General features: G+C 40.7%; 1 protein-coding gene across 12 annotated transcripts in view; it reads left to right on the top strand.

Moving 5' to 3' along the window:
* The window catches only part of AKAP13 (A-kinase anchoring protein 13), a 291,101-nt gene that overhangs the window by 107,727 nt on the left and 164,552 nt on the right, over window positions 1-18,822 (top strand). For all 12 annotated transcript variants that reach the window (XR_012127222.1, XM_073227249.1, XM_073227241.1 and 9 more), the window contains 2 exons: window positions 2,947-3,094; window positions 12,723-13,019. Coding sequence is in view for 11 of the 12 variants with exons in the window: in XM_073227249.1 (XP_073083350.1) it covers window positions 2,947-3,094; window positions 12,723-13,019 (445 nt within the window). In the remaining variant the exon portion in view is untranslated. The remainder of the gene's footprint in view (window positions 1-2,946; window positions 3,095-12,722; window positions 13,020-18,822) is intronic.

Below are 18,822 nucleotides of genomic sequence, written 5' to 3'. Positions count from 1 at the left end.
ATGGAAGATATCTTTGTAAGGATGGCACTCTGTTCCTTGAGTTCAGGTTATTGGAGAAGTGGAGACATAGCATTCTCTTCCTGGGGTTGGGTCAAACTACAATTTTAATCGAGAATGTCTGGAAATGGCCCTTGGACATGACATACTTGTTACCTGGGCAGCCAGACTGACTTTTTATTCATTCCATGGGGCTTGTCCTTCCTATGAACAGCAGAATCATTTACCCAGGGTATCCCACAGAAAGGGTATGATTAAAGTAACCTCTGTAACAAAAATTCTTTCTTAGATCAGTTTTTCATTTCCATTTTTTTAATCACCACTCCACTCAATTGTTTAAAGACATCTCAAGTTGTGCCCAGTACTACTGAAATAAAATCGAGGAATCATGTAGCTGAAATGCAGAAGAATGTGTATTGTTTTCTCTCAGGGACTTGATCAGAGTGTGAAGAGCACTTCTTCAAGGGAGACAAGTGCTTTAATTCCAATTGCACTTGGAATCTAAATTTCAGGTGGCTTTGAAGTGGATGAGCCTCCTATGATCCCTTCTATTTAATATTTTGGGTAGTTTGACCTAACATTAAAAAAAGAAAAACCTATAAATGAAGATATGAAAGCAACTGAAAAAACTTTTGTCTTGGGAATGAAAAAAGAGGTTAATGTTGAAAGCTTTGTTAAGTGGACTTCACTGCCTGTTGGCCGTCTCCTCTGTCCCAGTTCAGAGAAGGCCCCAGGTATCTCTCTGATGTGGGCACAGAGTCTCCTCGCAGAATGCGGGGTCTCGTGGAGAAGAAATCCTTGATCTTGAAAAGGAAGATAAATTCTTAGAATTCAGGTTAGGTATCTAAGTGAAAAAAACTTTTTTTTCTGTAGAAGTCCACATTGTAAATAATTTAGGCTTGCTGGCCATACCATCTCTGTTGCAACTACTTAACTGCTGTGGCCTGTTAAAGTGCAAAATTAGCCTTAGGCATTGTGTAAACAAATAGGTGTGAGTACATTCCAATGTAAAACTTTGTTTATGGACATCAAAATTCTAATGTTAAGTATTTTTCACATGTTCAAAGATACCTTTATATATTTTTTTCAGCAATTTAAAAATGTAGAAACCTCTCTCGGCTTGTGAACCATACAGAAATGAGCAGAGGGCTGGGTTTGGCCTGTGCGTCATAGTTTGCCAACCTGTGCTGTAAAGGATGAAGCTTTAGAACTTTTGATTACACTTCTTTCCCAGGTTATAGTAATATTTCATTGCCTTGAGAAATTGGTTCTTCTGACACTACTGCAGACATTTTAAGTGGTTGCAGTTTGTCACACTAAAGGAAATTAAACATTTTACCAGTCTTGCTTGCCAAAAATGTTTCCAAGAAAGGGACTTATGAGGTCTGAAGTATAGTTTTATCAGTGACTGTAGTCAGTAATAATTCTGTTTTGCCAACTGTGCTGTTCCTTGTGTTAGGGGGTGCCGTGGAATGTTCCAGTTCGGCATTCATAGGAACACATATTTGTAGTTCATTCTGACTTCTTACATGCAGCATTCGGTAGCGTTTAGCTTCTACCATGTACAGGGCACTGGGGATAAAATAAGAGACACTCAGGGTTGTGGGAACACTTTGAATTCTGTTTCCAGAAGCAGCCTATTGGAGCATTTATGCTAATAGGCTTAATCCTAAGTATGACTTTATGATTTTGGGTTTTCAGTGTTTAGTAAAACACTGCCTCCTTCTCCATATGCTGCAGGGTTTAGGAATTTGTGGCCACCTGGTTTTTCAGTAGGCTTTACTGTGGGTCAAATGGAAAGGAAAGAAGCGCTGTAAGTAATGAGAATTCTCTCCCCTACTTCCTGCTAAAGTGGCCTGGCTTTCTTTAAATTGGTTTTCCATAGTGTATTAAGATTTAGGTAATACTAAACCTCAGTGCTTTCAGCCTCAGTGCTTAAAAATCTTTTGTTTTTGGTGGCAACTTGAATTATATGGTGTTTATGACTGGAAGAATGGTGATTAGAACTGTATCTCATAGATAATGTTTAATCAATGAGCCTAAATTTGGAAACACAAGTATAGAAAAACTGCTATAAGACTATTTGTAAATTAAGGACAGAGATGTCTTCTCTCTTTTCTAAATGGTTGTGAAGTCATGGGCGAAGTTACTGGCACAGGATTTGTGTCTGATTCCAAAGGCTTAATGGAGGGGTTGGATAAAGAAGAGTGGGGATTCCAGATGGTCAGCAAACACAAATTGTTAGAAAAGTGACCTTCCCATCCTAATAGATAAACAATATTATCAAAGACCGAGGACTGAATTTCTTCCAAGAGTCTCTAAATACATGAAAGAAGAGAAGGTATTATCTGTGTTAGATAGCCAAGGAAACAGGTTTAGAGTCTTTAACAAAAGTCTTTGTAGATGGAATTTAAACCTGTATTTGTCTGGAATGCAAGCCTTCGCTCTTAGCGCTCTGTCTGCAGGCCAGCTTTTAGAGGCTGTGCGCCTCTGTTGGAGGGTGGGTAGACTTGACACTGATCTCCAGGATGGAGAATTTAGAGAATTGTTGCTGCAACTGCAGCATGGGTTGAGGGACATTCTGAGTATTTTAATATACTGCCCTTTCTCCTTTCTGCATTATTTTTGGAATTTTCTGGAGTTCTCCCTTTTTTACTCATTTGTCTAATAAGTAAACCAACTATAATACTGTTAGCTTATTTGGCTAACCACCTGCATTAAAATGTAAGCTTAAAGAGCAGAGAGATCTTATTTTCAGATCATTTTGTGTTCTCAATGCCTGGAGTACTTCCTGGCACATCCATGCTCAGTCAGTGTTAATATTTGTATAAACCTACCAGAACGGGCCACAGCTAAGATGATACATCTGACTCCTTAAAGCTTCATGTTGTGTGGAGTCCCAAGAGGAGCCTTACTGATGCAAACCTGCCCTGTCTTTCCCTTTCCCAGGGTGATTGTGTTGTTACTGTGTTGCTCGCTGAAGAGGACAAAGTTGAGGACGATGTGGCGTTTTACTTGGTATTTTCGGGTTCCACCCTCCATCACTGTACAAGTACTCGGAAGGTCAGTTCCGATACGCTGGAGACCATTGCTCCTGGTAAGTATTTGAATGAAATCTTTACTAATTAATTCTTGAACACTTTTATTCTATGTTGTAGAGTGATAGAAATATTGTTAGATCTTTATTTTAAATACATATTAAAATATTTTGTTTATATCTTGCTTGTTCCACAAAAATCTGAGCCTAACTAGAAATAAGTGAAATCAAATGGAGTCATAAATTGAAACATAAAAATCAGGATCAGCAAAAATACTAATTTATTGGAATGTTGATAATGGGAGGAAACCAAAACACATGTGGAAGATAAAAGTTCTAATGTGGTCACTGTGGTGTGACTGCGGATTTGATTCAGAATATCACAGTGGCAAAAGCAAAGGTAAAAACGCAATTAGTAACACATTCTTCTGTATCTGTGAGGGAAAGACCAAAGCAATCTTCCATAAAAGCCGCATTTCCCTCAAACTAACAAATTATAGTTCATAGTGGAATGAGTGCTTAATAGCTATTACATTTATAAGATGAACAGAATTAAAAGGAAAATGTTTATTGAAACTTATTTACAAAGTCACTAAGTCATTGCCATCACCACTGGAAACAGCTGGTAAAGTGATGACTCTTGACCCATCCCGGCATCTGAAGGTGTTATTGGTTTGTGTTTGGAGATGAGCTTTTTTCCTTAACTGACTTTGCTTCAAAGTTAACAGCTGATACATTTTATCATTATACAAAGGCACATTTAGGGGAACCCCTGAAGTGGATTTAGAGGATAAGGTGGATTTAGCTCTTACCGAAACATTTCTTTTTACTGGTGTTTTTAGTAAAATGCTGATTCCACTTTGTTGAAGTAGGTGGTGTAAAAAAATTACTAGTTTATGGGGCACTTTGAATATCTGGTCTTGCTGGCATTGGACCAGACTGCCAGTTTTTTGTTGCCTTGCCATTCTGTATAAATTAACCTCATATCTGATACTCTCCAACTCTGGGAAATTCTACCACATTCCAAAACCGGGATTATGAGAAATGAAAGCTGTATCTATCGCCCTCCTTGGAAAAAATGACTTTGAAAATAGAGAATTTAAAGATTCCCGACAATCCTATAATATTTCCCCCCAAATTTTTAGGGATAGGAAATTTAACAAGGAATTCAGGATGGAAACTGATTTGCTTCCTAAAGAGGATTAAGTATCTTCCTTTGTAACTGAAAGCTACAGTCCTCTTACTCCCTGTGATGAGTGATGGGGCCAGAAAGCCTTATCAGGAGCTTGAGGCCTGCTCTCCAGGAGGTGCCGCCTGCTATCACCACGGCGGAACATTTGCCGTGTATGGTGACAGTGTGAAGCAGCTCCTCCACTAGGTAGAATCAGTCTGTCCCTGACTGCGCTTTTATTAGCAAAGGAATGAAGGTAATTTTTATAAATGTACTTCTTCCTGCATTAGAAACATGTTAGGAGTTAAAGTTTGGGGGCATGCACATGTATGTGTGAATATATAGAAAATGAGAAAGCATATATAAGTAGATACAAGGAGAATGCAAGTAGCTGTAAGAGAAAGGACAGATGTAGCCAGGAGGTAGGCTTGTGCCCTTGCTGCAACCCTCAGTCACAAGAACCAGTGGAGTCCAGCCTCTGGGTAGAGAAGGATATGCCTGGCAAAGACCTACTTAAATTAGAATGGGTGGCGGGCAGTTATTTCCTTAGATTCACAAACCTACTGTACCTGTATGACCGCCTAGAGCTGTAGGTTTGCAGCAGTTCTTTGTGTGCGGTCCCTAGCCTGTCTTTCTGACTCTCATTCCCATCGTTTCCCTTGTTTTTGTTTCTAACACCTTTTTGTATGTCTTAGTACCCCCTCTTTCCCAGCTGCACCCATCTCTGGATGTCCTGTACTTATTGACTCTGAGTACCCTTGCCCTGCTGACCCCAGTGAACTAGTTTAGGTGTTGTACTCTGCTGCTGTCTTCTAATTTGATCTAAATATCAAAAGTCATTGCTGACCCATTTGCTTGGAATGTGGAGTCCTGTTACCTGCCTTCTTCATTTTCCACTAATCAATTCCCCTCCCTTTAATCTCTGATCTCAACCGCAACCGGTGTTCTCTGTCATGCTTACATGCCCAACCCTTGTTCCCTTCTTACCCAATGGACCTGAATGTTCTACCTTCCTGAATTCAGTCAGGCAGCTGGTAACAAGGTACCTAATCACAGCACAGATGACATCGATTAGAGTCCTTGAAAGACCCTCTTGTACAAGTAGCCCAAGGAAGAGTAAGGCAACACTTTAACATGTGAACCTTTGATGTGTATGCAGGGCATCAATGAGGTCCCCAGTTGGTGAATTACTCGCTCTGTTAGCTGTTTAAGCAAAGGAGATTCCAGAATGGATCATATTGCTCTTGCCATCATGTATGAGATTTTTTCCATTCACTTGCCTTTTTCAGCTGCTACATCTGCTATAGTAATTTGTGGAGCAGTAGGAATAGGGGCATTCTGGGGGTTAAGTTTGTTTTTAATTTCTTGTTTCTGTCATGGAATTAATATTTTCATCTAGAAGTGAACTGCCTTAAATCTGTTTTCATGTACATCCTGACCTTCCTTCACGTCTTTGCTCAGATGTCACCTTCTCAGTGAGGCTGTTTCTCTCCACCTTACAAAATATACAGTTGCCTTCTCTCTGCATGCCCTGTTCCCCTTCTATGCTTTATTTTTCTCCTTTGCATTTATCAACTTAAATATTTTATTTATTTTAATTTATTTTCTACTGCCTGTACTAAAGTCAGCTTTATGAGGGCATGGGTTGTCATCTGTTACGCCTCACTGGTGTGTGCTAAGAAGGCTTGTTCTCGGAATCCCTACCACCTGATGAAACAGCATTTCTATTGTGTAGAAATTTATCTTGGTTCTCAGAAGCTACTCTTCTAGAAAAGTGGTGCACTGCTGCATGCTCACAGACATACACATGTACACACACATGCATCCTTTTCTTTTGAAAATGCACAAAAAAGGTCTCTGGCTTCTTGAACAGATTCTTGGCTTGGAGAAGGGCTCTGTGTCCTCTTTCCAGAGCCACCTGAGGTGATTTCTGTGTGGCAGTTAGCTGTATCAATAGCCCCCGGCTTCCTGTCTGCTGAAGGCAGTGTCAGGTGAGTCAAGTCTTCTGGGAGGTCTGTACTGGTCTGTGTATCCCAGTCACTGGACAGTGTGCACCATCGGTTTGCAGCAACTGTGGCCGAGAGGGATGTCTGCACCCTTTCTGCTCATGTGTGGGACTGTGTGGCAGTTCCTAGTCATTGTGGCTGACTGGGAAGAAAAAGAGTTTTGTGTCTTGCTCCTGTTTTAATGTCATGTTTCACCCAGATGGCTGGTTCTGATTTTTCTTTGAGTTCAATGAACATTTCACTGCTTTGTAGTATTTTAGTTTTTACTAAAATCAGATGACTGATCGACCTTCAGTAGGTGCTATTTCTTGGTGTTAGTCTGTGTGTAACCTTATTATTTGGGGGTGTGAGACATTCTTCAATTATCTCCTTAAAAAAAGCCCTTTTGATTTGACTTCAACTACTGAGATTATTTTTTTTCTATTTGGACACTTTTTGCTTGTTTTCTAATGAGAAACAGTGAATTGTGTGTATGTGCTAAATTATGAAGAAATTGTAAAGGCTTTAAAGTAATCTTTTCTTGCCTTAGTACCATTGAAACGTTTGTAGACAAATGAGTCCCCCTTTTAGTGAAGGAAGTAGAAATGTGACAGTTAGGTGGAGACATTGGCTTCCTGCTTCCTCTGCCCTTGAATTATTTGAATGCTTTACAATGAGCATGTTACTGTTAACATATAGTAATTAAAAAACGTTTTGAAGACTTTGAAAACAATGTCCTCTCTTTTGAAAATAAACCTATTTTTGTGCTAATTAACACTAGACAAAGGCAATACAGTAAGATAATACATTCAAAATACCTATGAATTGGCTGGCTTAAGAATATAATTTGCTCTGAAATGCACTCTGGAATGGAAATACATCTCTGAAAACAAAAGGGTATTACCTTGTAGTCAATGAAAATAAAATATTCTTTTCTCTTCATATAAATCAAATCCAACCCCAAATCCCATTTTAACCAAATAGTGATTTTCCTTTAGAGATGTATCTGAGATTGTTTCTTTTAAAATTCAGCCCTGTATAGATCTGGTAAACAATACGAAGAAATCTGGCTGTTTCTGGGGGGATAAGAAGTACTGCTTCTTCATTGTGTTCTTGTTTGTTAATTAAATGTGAATTTAGACCAAGCAAAGAATGATTTCAGAATGGAAAATGAGACAGGATGTTTAGTGGATGCTTCACACTATTGTTGCGTAAGGCATGGGGCGGAATCTCTTATAAAATGGAATCTATTTTCAACACTTACTATTTACTTTTAGAATTCACAGCAAGGGTTTTTGTTTGACTGGAAAACTACAAATATTCATTGACCCAAAATTTGACTCAGCTCTTTTATATTTTTCTTTTCTTTCTCACTTGATCAAAAAGAAGGTTCTGTATACATTTGTTATTTAAAAATATATATATATATATTTACCATGATGAGAAGTCTTTTTGGGCTTAATTAAAAATCAGTGCTTACACCCAGATTTCTTAGGTCTCAACAAGTAGGCCTTCAAGTTACATCTCAGTGTATCTCAGTCTCTGTGAACTCGGACTGTTTCTGGCTGTGGATGTCCATAGGTTGCCAGGTTGAATTAACATATTTGAAAAGAAGTGGAATACTTTAATCTGATCAAATCAGAGAATTCTGTTACCCTTCTTCTCTGCCAAAGAGATCAGTTATTTTTTATTGGACATTTTCTAGCAGCCTCCCTATTCTGAAATACTCCTGCTTATAAGGCTATCTCTCAACGGATGTGAAAATACTTAAATTTCTGTCCCAGTGCTTGTCAGTGTACGTAGTAGCTCTCCTGGGAAAGTAAACTGATAACTAGTTGAAGGGGAAAAAAAATCTGTTGTCTGTTTTCTCAGTTATAATGTATATGTGGAAATTACATGTTTCATCACCTTGGAATTATGACACAGCACAGGAATCCTAGTATGCGCATTAATAGGGGGTAATATCCCCACCCGAGGAGTGAAAATTGGCTTTGGGTGTGGGGCAAAAAATTTTACTCTTAGTGTATAAAGCACAGATACACACATACAAATATATGGTATCTCTATGGTATTAAAACTTCATGGGATGTGGGGAGAATAGAGGAAAAGTGTTTGGAAAAGCTCCTTGGTGGGGGGATGACAATGAACAACAGGTTGAGAAACACTGCCTTAGAGTAATAGGCTGGAATATAGTAGGTCACGTTTTTAGCATTAGCCCTTTCTCCCCTAAGTGTACTTGATGAAGTTCTTGTGCCTGCCATTTTTCTCCTCCTCTGCTTACATACTTCTGTACATTTAGAGACATTTTATACATATGCCAAATTTGCACATCTACTGTTAGACCACTGAAAACTAGCAGTAGGTGCGTATCACTGCACATAATCCTGTCTCCTGTTGGAGTGGGTCTGAAGACTGAAAATAGAACATCCTTTAACCCCATGTATCTACTTCAAAGGGAAGAAAAAGACACCATACTCTTAAATACTGTGATGCCAAACTGAAGTAGTGAAAGATACTATTTTTCTCTTTTCTGCCGCTGACTACTAATGTGGCCTCTCTTCTAGCAGATGATAAGGGTGGGATTGGGCTTGGCTGGACCAGCAAGCACTTGCAGGGTTCCTTTTTGGAAAGTTGATGAAACAAAGTCCCAATTGTTTCAATCCTCAGAAAAGAAGGCCCGGATGGGATGTGTGCCACTTTTAGCGTAATAGGAAATGAAGTAATTCTTGGGTCATGCTTCAGCAGTTCTGTTTATCTGTGGCAATATTTTGTTTCCATGGTTCCGGTGCTTCATCTAGTGATAAGGAGCCTGTGGAAAGGCTCCCTCAACCTCATGAGCACACACCTCCTGACCTGCGAGATTAAAAAAAGCTTTGGGTTAGATGCTCTTTAGAGGATCCTTAGCAGTTACATTTTTGTTTCTCACCTGGGTGCTCCTTGTGCTTTTGTTTATTCTGCATTCTTTCCCTTTATTTCTCAGTCAACAGTGCCAAAGGGAACGTTTAGCTCGGAAACTTTGTGGGGCCGCACTGCAGAAGCTCATCCTAGAGTGTTAGGGGTCTGTTTGCCTTAAGTGACCTGAGCAGGAGCATTAGGAGCTGCTGCTAATAATAATAACCAGCAGTGTCAGATGCCTGTTTGATGCCAGGGGCTTTGTGTATGGCCATCTCTTCTGTTCTGTAATGATCTGGAAGGCTGGTGGAGCTCTCCTTGTGTGCAGGCAAACAGGCCACAAGGTCGAGTGCCTTTTGAGGATAACCCAGCTGTCTGCAGTGGAGGGGGAGATTCAAACCGAGTATTTTTTCTGATTCTCTAGCCAGTTGCCAGCATATTTCAGGACCCCTTACAGTTCACTTAAGGAGGAACAGATCTTCCAACCCCTGTACTTGACTTAATATTTTCTGTCATAAATAAACTGGATGTGATTGGCAATTTAAAAGTGGAATTAAAGTTTAGGCCATGTTTCTTTAGCAGCTTATCTGTCTTCTCCCCTTCTGTTATCCTCTGGAGTTACTTCCTTCAGTAGAAAGAAGCTTAGTAAAGTTTTCAGAACTTCCCTTTTTAAAAAGACATGTGATTTTTATTTTCCTTCTTCTTTACCAGGAAATTGAGTGGAAGGGAAAACACTGTGGTATTGGCTGAAAACTTTGCTTCTGTTCTTCCTATTGCAGCTTCTGTTTTCATGAAAAAAGAAGTTAAATTTTGATTATTATTTGAATTGAATGTGTTTGCCCATCCCCATGTCTTTACTGTGTAGATGTAGGCATTGTTAATACCTTGCATGTTACATGTACAAAGGCAGTCATAGACTAATGGCCCCTGCAGAGTCATGTCTCTAGAGTTGATTCATGGTAGTAAGAGGTTTTATGTGTGCATGTGCACTGATTATTTTTATTATTGGGTCCATATTATATAACCCTTGTTTAAAAAAAAAAAGTTGACTTTCCCCTGCTGGACGCTTTACCCAAAAGTTTACAGAGATTAAAGAGTAATCTGGGAAGTCCCCTGGGCCTGGTAGGGAAACATTGGTGGGAGAGATTAGCCTGGCCAGCAAGTAGTGAGGTGAAGTGCTATGCTTGACCAGTGTGACATCTCCAGTTTCTCTAAGTCTAGTAAAGGCAGACGCAGCAGGCCCTTGGCTCTCCACTTCTCCTTTAGCATCAGTTTTCCTCTTGAAAAAGAAGCCTATGATCAGACCAAACAAATTCCAGATTTATAGCACCTTTCTCAGGATGATTGATAGTTTCTCCTTCAGATTGTGAATTCATGTCTGAAGGGAAAATATTGGGCTAATTTCTATTTCATGGCCGTTTTTGAGATTCTTCCTCCTCTAATAGAGTTTTATTTCAGTTACACACAAATAGAGCTGACAGTAGTTCACCCATATACTCTCCCACCTTCTAACAGATTCTTCTGTGAAAGCATCAAAGACATGTAACCTTGTGCGCCAATAAGCACATAAGCACACACAACCCTGTGCCACCGTTTCTCTCATCCTTGTTTGTCCCCACCCCTTCCTAGCCAGGTAGACAACCATTAGCAATTCCAGATAGATTTCTGTGCAGATGCACTACTATTGCACTTGCCAGTTTTGAAAAGGTGTTATCACTTCACCATCTCCTTTTGCTCTGTGTGTGTGCTGCAATTTAAGATCTGAAACATGGTCTAAATTCCCATTCCTACAGCCTTCATAGAAAGGATTCATCTTGGAAATCAGTTGGAGTGTCTAGTAGAATTATGTGTTTATATGGGGACTGCTCTTGGTGTTTCATGAGCCTGTTACTCTAACTTAATATTCATACTGGCCTGCCGTTCCAAGTTCTTTGGCCCCTTTCGGGCAGGGACATAGCTTCTTTAAAGGAAGATTACCCTTCTTCCTTTGTTTAGAGGCAGTATGGTACAGAACTCTTGCATCATGTTATAGTAGGCTGTGTTCCTTGGCATCAGACGTGGATTTGAATAATAGATTCTGCTTCTTAATAGCTGCGTAACCTCTGGCAAGTTACTTTGCTTCTTGAAGTCTCAATTTTATCATTTGTAACATAAGGATGGTACAAACCTCATACCTTTGTTGTGAAGAGAAAATGATACTCAAATGACTTGATAAATACTTGTTTCCACCCTAAAATTACACAGCGGTGAGAGATTTCTTTTGTCACAAGGTTAAAGGACTTACAGAGGCCCCCAAGGGGAGAAGTATGCGGACAATCTATTTATTTGTTTTTCTCGTTGGTCACATGGGAAAAATTACTGTTTTCTCTTTCAGAGAGGGTAGAAAGCTTAGTCTGTTCTGTCCGAGTTTGAAACCTGTGTTGGCCTGTGGCCACAGTATGGGAGGTCAGATTCATGGGTCACAGAGAGGGTTTCCCCCGGCCTCACTCCCGGGGTGGAAAAGCAGTGTCTGCATGCAGATGGATTCGGGGAGGCTGGAGGGGCCCAGGTGCCTGTGGTTAATCAGGCAAAACACGAGGTGGCGTAACTCAAACAACACACACGTCTACGCCATTTTCTTCTCCTTTTTCTCATCAGAAAGATAATTTATGGAAGAAGAATGATAATAGCATAGTTCTAGCAAGTTGAGATCAGTGTTTGAAAGTTGAGGAAAACATGTTTCAGTGAATATCTTCTACATGTGGCTCATGCTGAATTCTGTGAGGCTGAACATCGGGGAGAAAGTCTGATTCCCCAGGAAGGCCCTCCCCATGGGGACAGTGCTGGACCTTTCTCATTTACTCAGACAGAGATCTTTGAGTGGCGTGTAGGTTGCTGCCCAATGTTGGCAGCTCGTGAGGTCTCTGCCCATCTGTAGAATAGGCACCACAGTCCTTGAAATGCTTACCTTTCCTGAACTGGGCCTCTAGCCACAGCGTCATCCCTGTGTGAGCCAAGCCATTTCACTGAAGTCATTGCATTACAGGAAAGAATGTGTATCTGACAGAAAGTTATTTTCTAGGTCATGAATTGCTAATAAAATCAAGTTTTTGTAGTTTTCAAAGTGCGTCATCATTTGATTAGTTGTATTGTGTTGTTAATAAGCAGGTGCTGGGGAATATGTCAGATTGTTCCCAAATACCCTGTATGAGTGACTTGTTCCCTGTGGGGTTTTCGGATCTAACTCAGTTCAGTTAGTTCAGTAGGTGTTAGACTTCCCCCTGTATGCCAAGCCTCACAAGACACTCAAGCTTTCGTTCTTTCATTTATTCAAATTGGACAGCTGTAGTTCACTATCTATTGAGATATTCAGAGACTGTTGAGTGCCAACACCATGCTGCAGTCATGGTGACAACTGGGATACCAAGCTGTTTGCCTTGTGGTAAGGGAATGAATTCATATTTGCAAATAAGAATTTTTAAGAAGAGCTATAAGTGGAGTCTTAAGAGATTGGAAGGTTGCTGCCAGAGCTCAGAGGAAGGAGGGATTTCTTTTCGGAAGGGGAACTTGTGTGTCATGCAGGAAGAGTGCAGAGGACCCACCAGTGCCCTCCTGGCAGGAGGACTCTAATGCCGTCTCCTTGCTCCTGTGCTCTCCTCAGGGCATGACCGCTGCGAGACCGTGACGGTGCAGCTCTGTGCTTCCAGAGAGGGCCTGCCCGTGTTCGTGGTGGCGGAAGAGGACTTTGAGTTCATCCAGGATGAGGCGTATGATGCAGCCCAATTTCTGGCAACCAGTGCTGGCAATCAGCAGGCTCTGAACTTCACCCGTTTCCTCGACCAGTCAGGCCCCCCGTCGGGGGATGTGAATTCCCTCGATGAGAAGGTTGCCCTGGCATTCAGGCACCTGAAGCTGCCAGCCGAGTGGAACGTGTTGGGAACAGATGAGACTCCGCATGGTAAGAACTTAAATGACCCACAAACAAATGTTGAGTTTGGAATATTTAGCTTTTCAAGGGAACTGTTTTATATGATCATTGTTTTCAAATCTGTCACAGCGGCTAAGTAAAACTTGCAGTTACTTTAGCAAAGTGACCTGGTGGCAGCATCTCTTTCAGGTTCTTGAGCTGAGCTGTTACACCTGTTCTTGCAGTGAAATGACCCAAGACGAGTGTGGTGTAGCTGTTTCCAGTTCTCATGTGGGGAGAGTGGCACGGCGCCCTCCTGAGGGCTGGGACTTCAGGCTTCATCTCTCAGGGGTGGAGAGTGACCTGTTCTTCATGAGGAGAGTAGCAGAGTAACTTCTGTTACCTTTTTCGTGTTTAATTATCAAAGATAGAGTTTTAATTATTGTATTCTGAAGTTCTCTGGAGATTATATGGGGTTGTAGGAAAGATTGGGGGGCGACTTGGGAGACCAGCGTGGGCTCCGACGAACCCCACTCTTTTGAACCAGAGTAACTTCACTCCTGCTTCTTTACTCTCTTTGCTCTGCATGTAAGAGTTCATTTAAGGAAGGGCTCCACTTTTCAAAAAACACGGATGTGAAAAGTATTTAAATATGTTCCTCTTATTCAGACAAGGGTTTTCCAGCATAATTATTCTTGTGGCAAATGGCATTTACTAGATGCCATGATTATATATATATATAAAGCAGTATATATACCTGGGGTCCAATTAATAACATCCTTTTTCCCTTCTGAGTCTAAATCAAATGGAAAGATTTAGCAGTTACACAGAGGTCAAAATGTTTGCTCTGTTACTGATGAATGCTAGATTAGAAGACAAGTTAGATCTCTTGCCTGAAGGGTTTTCTTATCCTTTCTACTTTATCTCTGAAAGAACTGGACAGTCACAGGGCTGCCCTGCAATGTCCACTGGGCTTGGGTTATTGTCTTGTGCAAGGAGAGTAAACCAGAAGTCACCCCCATTGCGGATCCTGAGGGCAGACTGCTCGGAGTGGGCTGAGCCCCAGAGGTGTGATCGGTGCCTGCTCCCACACACCGATCAAGTAAGTGTGTTCTTCCTCCTGTGGAAGAAAGGTAAACAAGTATTTGTCAGCTTTGAGTCTCTTAAATCCTGTGATCAACTGCAGGAATGGTGTCCCTTATTATCAGGGGGCTTACTGTCGGCATACCCCTGGGGCAGGATTGCCCAGGAGAAATACAAAATAAAGTGTGGGCTCTGAAATCAAATCAAGGAAGAAAGCATTTGTCCTTTTCTTTTTTCTTATTGATATAGTGTCCAAGAAATCTCTGCGTTGCTAAGATCTAAAAATCACAATATTTGCCAGTAGAAAGGTCATAAACACCTTTTCAGAAGTCTAATGTTGGGGCTCACTACCTCCAGCCCTGCTGTTCTGGTATTGGGAATAAGGGAATTCAGTATCAAGATGAATTGCATGAGTTATTTGTGGGGCTTATGGTGCTTTTATGGTTTTGTTTTGTCCTAAAGAAGGCTCAGAAGTTGGATAATTTGTTCATGTTGTCATGATTAAAAAGAATTACAACTGACCTTTGAATAACATGGGAGTTAGCTCACTGCACAATCGAAAATCCACATACAACTTTTGGTTCCCCGCAAAACTTAACTACTAATGGCTTACTGTTAACCAAAAGCCTTATTGATAACATAAACAGTCAATTAACACATATTTTTTATGCTACATGTGTTACATAATGTATTCTTACAAGAAAGTAAGCTAGAGAAAAAAATATTTTTTCATATTCTGTGTCACAACTCTCCAAAACATTTTCCAGTATATTTACTGACCAAAATATGCATTTAAGTGGACCAGCACTGTTCAAACCCACATTGTTCTAATGGTCAACTGTATTAGAAAAAGCACAGTTCTGAACTTTAGGCACATCACCCCTCTCTGGTCCTTGGCTTCCTTGCTTTAATAGGGAACTGGCCAGCTGTAATATTTCTGTGGACTTCCCATGTGCTTCCTCAGTTTCTGTTGTATAAAATTGCTCAAGTATTGCTATATTAGCAAAGGCTAAATCAAACTAAACACTTAGGGGGATACTCCACAAAAGGCACCATTACACACTTATTAGAAAGGCTAACATTAAACACACCAAGTGCTAGGAAGGATGCAGAACAACACATACAGTGCTGGTGGGAATGCAAAATGGTACAGCTACCCTAGAAAACAGTTGGCAGTTTCTTATAAAGTGATCTACATTTACTATATGGCCCAGCAATCCCACTTTTGGCTATTTGCCCTAGAGAAGTGAAGGCTTCTATTTACTTTAAAAAAAAATCTTTGCACAAATGAGCCGGTGGCAGCACTATTTTTAATCACCAGAAACAGCAAACAATCCAGGCTCTCCCTCACTGAGTGAATATACAAATATAGTGGAGTACTACTTAGCAGTAAAAAGAAATAGGCTATTGCCATGTGCCACAACTTGGATATACTTTAAATGCATTGTGCTGAGTAAAAAGAAAACAGTTTCCAAAGCTTACTTACTGTATGACTTCATTTATATGATATTCTAGGAAGGGAAAAATTACAGGAACTGAAAATAGATCAGTAGTTGCCAGGGGCTAGGAGTAGGGGAAGGTCAGACTGCAAAGGGATGTCATATAAGAGAATTCTTTGGGTGTTGAAATAGTTTCATGTCTTGGTTATAAGAATCTATGCATGTGTTCAAACTCACAGGACAGTATATTGCCCGAAAGTGAATTTTGTAGTACATAAATAAAAAATAATTAAAAGACCAAAAGAAACATGTAGCAAGTTAGGTATATTCGAGACTAAATGCATGCAGATGACTTGATAGACCAGCCTTTAAGTCAACAACTGGGATCAGAAATCTGACAAGTGCTAGATTCACATTCTGCAGTTTGAATTGTTCAATCAGTTGTGGACTGCAATCTATGAACACTGGATTTTTTTTTTTTTTGGTATCATTAATCTACAATTACATGAAGGACATTATGTTTACTAGGCTCCCCCCTTCACCAAGTCCCCCCCACATCCCCGTTCACAGTCACTGTCCGTCAACATAGTAAGATGCTGTAAAATCACTACTTGTCACCAAGTTCACAGTCACTGTCCTTCAACATAGTAAGATGCTGTAAAATCACTACTTTGAACACTGGATGTTTTTTAAGGGTAGAGCAACATTAGTTAAGAGATGCTTGCTGGTGAGGGATGAACGTAAAGGAGCATTCAGCTCACATCAGTGAGTTGCAAAGGTATTTAAAGGGAGACGGTACAGAGTAAACTTATTGCCTGGGATACTAAAACAGGTAAATAGGGCACCTTGTTATATAACAGGACTACTTGCTGTTGAAATCTAGGATGTTTACAGGTGTTTGGCATGATACTTGTACAAAAGAGTCATGTAAGTTTTATGGTTAATACTCCCAACTCTGGTGGTTTAGATGCAGTGGTTTTTGACACCTTTGAAAATAGCTCTGATTTCTCCTCAGGAAAAAAATACGTGAAGGTGTCTACCTGAAAAACATTTACATATTATTTTAGGGACTCATGCACAGCCTCCCTGGACAGCAGGCATCAACATGAGGTTAAGAACTCTGATTTGATACTGTAAAATGGAATGTGCACAGGCCGTGGAGTTAATTTGTTTATATCCTGGCTTCACTGCAAGAGTTTGTTCAAGAGTCTCAATCTTTTTGTTTTTTAATTTCTGCCTCTATAAAATGAAGGAAAATATATCTGGATAGTATATACTACTTTGTAAGCTATTCTTCTGAATATACCATGACCGCTATAAACTCACCTTTTAGAGACAAAACATGAGCAATGGTGAAGGATGGTAGTGTGTCCTATGAAAGCCTAAAACAGGATAGCACTAAAAAGAAGGCTCTTTAAGCCGAATGAGACTATTTCTTTTGCTTTTACTTATTTCCAAGGTTATTCTTCATTTTAAACATGAGCAAGAGGGGGTTTGTCCATTTTAATTCTTCAAGTGTTGTTTAATCTCTGGTTATATAAGGCAGTGTCTGTAGGGTACTTTTTGCCTGAGTTTTGCCTTAAATGCAGGTGGTAAGGAGGATGATAGGTGGAGCAAGGCTTTCTTCCCTCTGAGTTCCCAAGTCTCCCTTAGTTGTTCTCTTTAGTCCCTTGGGGGTCAGGGAAGATGGTGAGCAAGACTCCCACATGGTAGCAGTCAGCACAACTCTCACATGAATAGGGGGGCCACTGAAGACTTGGTCTGAAGAAGGCAAAGAGGAAAAACATCCCGGGGAAGTCTCCATTCTTAGTTACTCATAGGGTTGTATAGTAACTCAGTGAAAACACCTTTTGGGGGCAGAAATCTTCTCCACAAAGAGAAGCTGGGGGGAGAGAAGGCTGAGACAGGTTTAAGAAGGACTGTACTGAAAACGGCCCGTGCTCTGTCACTTCTGTGTGTCTGATGTTGGTTAACAGAACCTCAGCTGTAATTGTTTGGTGTTTTAGTTCCCACCCCTTCCAAATTGTTTAACAGCTTTCCTTGGGACTTTTTGTTTAGCTACCTGCACTAGTGTTTGTATATTTTTTTCATCTACCATAGTTGTTAAAAATAAACAATAAAACATACAAAGACTGCTAAGGGATCTTATCTGTTGACTCCAAGACAAGCAGTTCCCAGGAATGGTGGGACTTGAGCTCTGTAAGGTTTTTTGCTCTCAAACCTTGATTCTTCACAAGGTTACAAATGTCATTTTTCTAAGAGCCCATTTCTCACACTGGCCTTTTGTTTCCCTTCCCCATGGGGTGTGAGAACTCCTGCGTCATGAGGGACTTCAGGTTATTTAAGAGGCAGTACAGAAGAGCAGAAGGAACAGTGATTTTGGAATTCCAGAGAGAGCTGCAAGGAGTGCTGTGTGTAGGGCATCGGGTGGATTGGTAGGGTAGGAGAAGTACATGTCGTCTCTGATTACTGTGTTGTCCACAGAACTTGGAACATTTTGGTTAGGAAATCTGATAGTTTGAAAAAGATTCAGCCTTCTAGCAAACATGGTTGAATGCCTTCTAGGCACATCAGCTTTCCTCTGCAGATCTGAGGGAATGTGTATGGGAGGTATTTCCAGCTTGTAAGTAGAGAGCAAGCAGGATTTAAGACAATTTCTGCTACCTTCTCTATAGGTAGAAGCTAGGCCTGCATAGAAATTTTCTGGTTGAGTAGGGTTAAACAGAAAAACCAACCAGCCAACATATGGCCTATGAAATAACATTACAGTGTAAGGAAATGGAAAATTCTCTGAGTATGATTTTCTTTAAAAAATGTAGAAGAGATTTTCCCATTTGTCCTTTAAAAGCTTGAAGAAGTCAGACCTATTATGAAATTAGAGAAGGAAGCAGCAGGGAGAAAAATAGGTTTAATGAGTATGTCAGGGTTCAACCAGAGAATCAGAACCAGTAAGAGAACTATGTATCAAAATTTACTACAGGGCATGGCTTACATGACTGGGGGCTGGTTAAGCAAGTGTAAAATTCACAGGGCGACAGAAGAGAGGATGGGGCAAACTCAGATCCACCAGCATGAGCCGGCGCTGCCACCCCCGTCAGTCCAGAAGGGGGCATCTTGAGCCGGGTGGGACTCCTCGAGCACAGGCTGGAGCTGCCGTCCACTGGCGGGATTCTTCCCTCCGGGGGAAACATCAGCCCTGCTTTTAATGCCTTCTAGCTGACTCAGTTAGACCTACCCAGATGATCCAGGATAAGCTTCCTTATGGAGTCAACTGATTAGGGGCTTTAATTACATGTGCCAGAAAGCCGTCACAAGGAGGAGAGAAAGATGGA

This window comes from Manis javanica, chromosome 18 (genome assembly GCF_040802235.1).
Source record: "Manis javanica isolate MJ-LG chromosome 18, MJ_LKY, whole genome shotgun sequence".
NCBI lineage: Eukaryota > Metazoa > Chordata > Mammalia > Pholidota > Manidae > Manis > Manis javanica.
The sequence above is the reverse complement of the archived record's forward strand: the minus strand, read 5'-3'. Positions and strand labels throughout refer to the sequence as shown.